The 6,000-nt window shown below is 50.5% G+C and overlaps 1 protein-coding gene across 3 annotated transcripts in view; it reads right to left on the reverse strand.

Moving 5' to 3' along the window:
• The window catches only part of ETHE1 (ETHE1 persulfide dioxygenase), a 142,185-nt gene extending 141,300 nt beyond the window's left edge, over window positions 1-885 (reverse strand). For 2 of the 3 annotated variants that reach the window (XM_063942476.1, XM_063942478.1), the window contains exon 1: window positions 530-645. In XM_063942476.1, the coding sequence (XP_063798546.1) occupies window positions 530-643 (114 nt within the window). In that variant the 5' untranslated portion in view covers window positions 644-645. Of the gene's footprint in view, window positions 1-529; window positions 646-675 lie in introns of those variants that run through there. The other variant, XM_063942477.1, reaches the window with a different exon arrangement.
• Window positions 886-6,000: the final 5,115 nt, after the last annotated feature.

The following is a 6,000-nucleotide window of genomic DNA, read 5'->3' on the forward strand; positions in this document are numbered from 1 at the left end:
GGGACAGTACAACTACAATACAGTTACCTACAGCGACAATACAGTGACTGTACATGGACAATACAGTGACCGTACAGGTCTGCCCCATATTATTCCTTTAACCTGGAACACTCATGAATTACACAGGTTCTGTGGCGGCTTAAAACCTGGTGAAACACAGGCTTGTAGTCAGCCAGCCACAGAACCTGTGTAATTCATGAGTGTCCCAGGTTAAAGGGATAATATGGTCAGCATAGATTATCTGACTTTATTCAGGAGTATCTCTATTCCTGGGGTTACAGCAATATCTGCCACAAGCTGAGACATCTAGCAGGAAATGTTATTTTGGGGGGACACGATGGAGAGTTTGCCCACAGCAACTAATCAGCTTCTAGCTATCATTTATCTGGTACAGTCCAAATAAATGACAGATTTTGACTGGTCGCTAGGGGCAACACCTCTTTAGAAGGCGTGAGCCATCACCCCGTTAGAAACATGAAGCGGGAGCTCTACCCCATCCCAGCCAGCTACACAGGCTCACAACAGTCACCCCATGGGACCCATTGCTGGGCGTGCTGGAAGTTGAGGTTCCACATGGCTGACCGCATCTCTTGATACCGGTAGACCCAGCCGGCAGTGCAGGGGTTAAGCCGCACGGCTGCATAGAGCTCCTATGGCCCCTCAATTGACACTCACCTGCCTGAAGATGAGCCCTCTCCCGGCCGCCGCCATGTTACTGTAGCCCCGCAGCGTCCCGTGCAGCACCCTGCTGGCTGCAGCTGTCACCCTCATACCGGAAAACATCCTGTACGCTCTGCTATTATACTGTACTACACTGACAGCAACTGTATGTGTGATGCGCTGTGTCTAGCCGCCGGGGGACACGCCCCCGCCAATCAGAGGAGGGGGGCGTTTCTCTCTACCCCGCCCCATACACAAGTGTCTCCTCTGAGTATGGCTGACACTTCTCTGAGTATGGCTGACACCTCTGAGAATGAGTGACACCTCTCTGAGTATCACTGACACCTGAGAATTGCTGACACCTCTGAGTATGGGTGTCACCTCTCTGCGTATGGGTGCCTCTCTGAGTATGACTGACACCTCTGAGTATGGCTGGCACCTCACTGAGTATGGGTGACACCTCTGAGTATGACTGACCTCTCTGAGTATGGCTGACACCTCTGAGTATGGCTGACACCTCTGAGTATGAGTGACACCTCTCTGAGTATCACTGACACCTAAGAATTGCTGACACCTCTGAGTATGGGTGTCACCTCTCTGCGTATGGGTGCCTCTCTGAGTATGACTGACACCTCTGAGTATGGCTGGCACCTCACTGAGTATGTCTGGCACCTCTCTGAGTATGTCTGGCACCTCTCTGAGTATGGCTGACACCTCTGAGAATGAGTGACACCTCTCTGAGTATCACTGACACATGAGAATTGCTGACACCTCTGAGTATGGGTGTCACCTCTCTGCGTATGGGTGACACCTCGGAGTATAAATGACACCTCTGAGTATGGCTGACACCTCTCTGAGTATGGCTGACACCTCTGAGTATGGCTGACAACTCTGAGTATGGGTGACACCTCTGAGTATGGCTGACATCTCTTTGAGTATAGCTGACGGCTCTCTGAGTATGGCTGACGGCTCTTTGAGTATGGCTGACAGCTCTCTGAGTATGGGTGACACCTCTGACGATGGCTGACAGTTCTCTGAGTATGGGTGACAACTCACTGAGAATAGCTGACAGCTCTCTGAGTATGGGTGACACCTCTGAGTATGACTCACACCTGAGAATTGCTGACACCTCTGAGTATGGGTGTCACCTCTTTGCGTATGGGTGATACCTCTGAGTGTGAGTGACACCTCTCTGAGTGTGAGAGACACCTCTGAGTATGACTGACACCTCTGAGTATGGCTGACACCTCACTGAGTATGGGTGACACCTCTGAGCATGGCTGACACCTCTGAGTATGGCTGGCACCTCACTGAGTATGGGTGACACCTCTGAGTATGACTGACCTCTCTGAGTATGACTGACCTCTCTGAGTATGGCTGACACCTCTGAGTATGGCTGACACCTCTGAGTATGAGTGACACCTCTCTGAGTATCACTGACACCTAAGAATTGCTGACACCTCTGAGTATGGGTGTCACCTCTCTGCGTATGGGTGCCTCTCTGAGTATGACTGACACCTCTGAGTATGGCTGGCACCTCACTGAGTATGGCTGGCACCTCTCTGAGTATGGCTGACACCTCTGAGAATGAGTGACACCTCTCTGAGTATCACTGACACCTGAGAATTGCTGACACCTCTGAGTATGGGTGTCACCTCTCTGCGTATGGGTGCCTCTGAGTATGGGTGTCACCTCTCTGCGTATGGGTGATACCTCTGAGTGTGAGTGACACCTCTCTGAGTGTGAGAGACACCTCTGAGTATGACTGACACCTCTGAGTATGGCTGACACCTCACTGAGTATGGGTGACACCTCTGAGCATGGCTGACACCTCTCTGAGTATGACTGACACCTCTGAGTATGACTGACACCTCTCTGAGTATGACTGACACCTCTGAGCATGGCTGACACCTCTCTGAGTATGACTGACACCTCTCTGAGTATGGCTGACACCTCACTGAGTATGACTGACCTCTCTGAGTATGGCTGACACCTCTCTGAGTATGGTTGACACCTCTGAGTATGGCTGACACCTCTCTGAGTATGGCTGACACCTCTCTGAGTATGGCTGACACCTCTGTGCATGGCTGACACCTCTGTGCATGGCTGACACCTCTCTGAGTATGACTGAAACCTGTGAGTATGGGTGATACCTCCCTGAGTATGACTGACACCTCTCTGAGTATGGGTGACACCTCTCTGAGAATGGCTGACACCTCTAAGTATGACTGACACCTCTAAGTATGGCTGACACCTCACTGAGTATGGTGACCTCTCTGAGTATGGCTGACACCTCTCTGAGAATGGCTGACACCTCTCTGAGTATGGCTGACACCTCTCTGAGTATGGCTGACACCTCACTGAGTATGGGTGACACCTCTGAGTATGACTGACCTCTCTGAGTATGACTGACCTCTCTGAGTATGGCTGACACCTCTGAGTATGGCTGACACCTCTGAGTATGAGTGACACCTCTCTGAGTATCACTGACACCTAAGAATTGCTGACACCTCTGAGTATGGGTGTCACCTCTCTGCGTATGGGTGCCTCTCTGAGTATGACTGACACCTCTGAGTATGGCTGACACCTCACTGAGTATGGCTGGCACCTCACTGAGTATGGCTGACACCTCTGAGTATGGCTGACACCTCTCTGAGTATGGGTGACCTCTCTGAGTATGGGTGACACCTCTGAGTATGACTGACCTCTCTGAGTATGGCTGACACCTCTCTGAGTATGGCTGACACCTCTCTGAGTGTGGCTGACACCTCTGAGTATGAGAGACACCTCTGAGTATGGGTGACAACTCACTGAGTATGGCTGACACCTCTCTGAGATAGCTGACACCTCTCTGAGTATGGGTGACACCTTTGCGTATGGGTAACACCTCTGCGTATGGCTGACACCTCTCTGCATATGGGTGACACCTCTCCGTATGGGTGACACATTTGAGTATGGCTGACATCTTTGAGTATAGCTGACACCTCTCTGAGTATGAGTGACAGCTCTCTGAGTATGGGTGGCACCTCTGTGCATGGCTGACACCTCTCTGAGTATGACTGACACCTCTGAGTATGGGTGACACCTCTCTGAGCATTGGTGACACCTCTCTGAGTATGACTGACACCTGTGAGTATGGGTGATACCTCTGAGTATGACTGACACCTCTGAGTATGGCTGACACCTCTCTGAGTATGAATGACACCTCTGAGTATGGCTGACACCTCTCTGAGTATGACTGACACCTCTGAGTATGAGCATTGGTGACACCTCTCTGAGTATGGGTGACACCTCTCTGAGCATTGGTGACACCTCTGTGAGTATGACTGACACCTGTGAGTATGGGTGATACCTCTGAGTATGACTGACACCTCTGAGTATGGCTGACACCTCTCTGAGTATGAATGACACCTCTGAGTATGGCTGACACCTCTCTGAGTATGACTGACACCTCTGAGCATGGGTGACACCTCTCTGAGCATGGGTGACAACTCACTGAGTATGGCTGACACCTCTCTGAGAATAGCTGACACCTCTCTGAGTATGGGTGACACCTCTGAGTATGGGTGACACCTCTGAGTATGGGTGACACCTCTGCGTATGGGTAACACCTCTGCGTATGGGTGACACATTTGCGTATGGGTGACACCTCTTTGAGTATGGCTGACACCTCTCTGAGTATGAGAGACAGCTCTCTGAGTATGAGAGGCACCTCTGTGCATGGCTGACACCTCTCTGAGTATGTGTGACACCTCACTGAGAATGGCTGACACCTCTAAGTATGACTGACACCTCTGAGTATGGCTGGCACCTCTCTGAGAATTGCTGACACCTCTCTGAGAATTGCTGACACCTCTCTGAGTATTGCTGACACCTCTCTGAGTATGGGTCACAACTCACTGAGTATGGCTGACACCTGAGAATTGCTGACACCTCTGAGTATGGCTGTCCCTTCTCTGCGTATGGGTGATACCTCTGAGTATGGATGACACCTCTCTGAGTATGGGTGACACCTCTGAGTATGGGTGACACCTCTCTGAGTATGAATGACACCTCTGAGTATGGCTGACACCTCTCTGAGTATGACTGACACCTGAGAGTATGGGTGATACCTCTGAGTATGACTGACACCTCTGAGTATGGCTGACACCTCTCTGAGTATGAATGACACCTCTGAGTATGGCTGACACCTCTCTGAGTATGACTGACACCTCTGAGTATGGGTGACACCTCTCTGAGCATTGGTGACACCTCTCTGAGTATGGGTGACACCTCTCTGAGCATTGGTCACACCTCTGTGAGTATGACTGACACCTGTGAGTATGGGTGATACCTCTGAGTATGGCTGACACCTCTCTGAGTATGACTAACACCTCTGAGTATGGCTGACACCTCTCTGAGTATGACTGACACCTCTGAGCATGGGTGACACCTCTCTGAGCATGGGTGACAACTCACTGAGTATGGCTGACACCTCTCTGAGAATAGCTGACACCTCTCTGAGTATGGGTGACACCTCTGAGTATGGGTGACACCTCTGCGTATGGGTAACACCTCTGCGTATGGGTGACACATTTGCGTATGGGTGACACCTCTTTGAGTATGGCTGACACCTCTCTGAGTATGAGAGACAGCTCTCTGCGTATGGTTTGAACCCCGTCACCGTTATCAGGGAGTAGTTGCTCCAGCCCAATCTTTGGTACATAATTGTTCTGATGTCAAGCTTCCACCAATCATTGCCTACATGATAACACCCCGTTACAGCTCAGACACCCCATTTAGTTGGAAGAGCAGCAGCGAAGGAAATGCACACAATTCTGCATGGCCTGTACTTGCGTATGCTCAGTTCTGGCGACCAGCGCAGTGTGAAAGCACCAGGATACACTCTGTAAGCATGCATACGTCCAATTCTGTATCTGCCTTAGGGGTCTATTCATGAAGCAGTGAAAAGTGTGGAGAAGTGAGCCAGTGGAGAAGTTGGCCATGGCAACCAATCAGCATTAAAGTAACATTTATAGTTTGCATACTATACAATTATACAGAGCAGCTGATTGGTTGCCATGGGCAACTTCTCCACAGACTCACTTCTCCACTCTTTTCACTGCTTCATGAATAGACCCCTTAGTGTGCCTGTTTCAGAGGTGGATGAACTGCAAATGTTGGACGCGGCGGTGGGTCGTTTTTCTTTTGCTACTGCGCACGCATCTAAGTCCGTACAGAGCCGCACTTGTGATTTTAGAAGCACTCCTGGAAAAGTGTATTCAAAATGGCGTGGACTGGGCAGGTACAGTGAGGTGTATTAGTGCATGCATGCAGATGGCTTGTCTTTAGGGGCATGTC

This window comes from Pseudophryne corroboree, chromosome 10 (genome assembly GCF_028390025.1).
Source record: "Pseudophryne corroboree isolate aPseCor3 chromosome 10, aPseCor3.hap2, whole genome shotgun sequence".
Classification (NCBI taxonomy): domain Eukaryota; kingdom Metazoa; phylum Chordata; class Amphibia; order Anura; family Myobatrachidae; genus Pseudophryne; species Pseudophryne corroboree.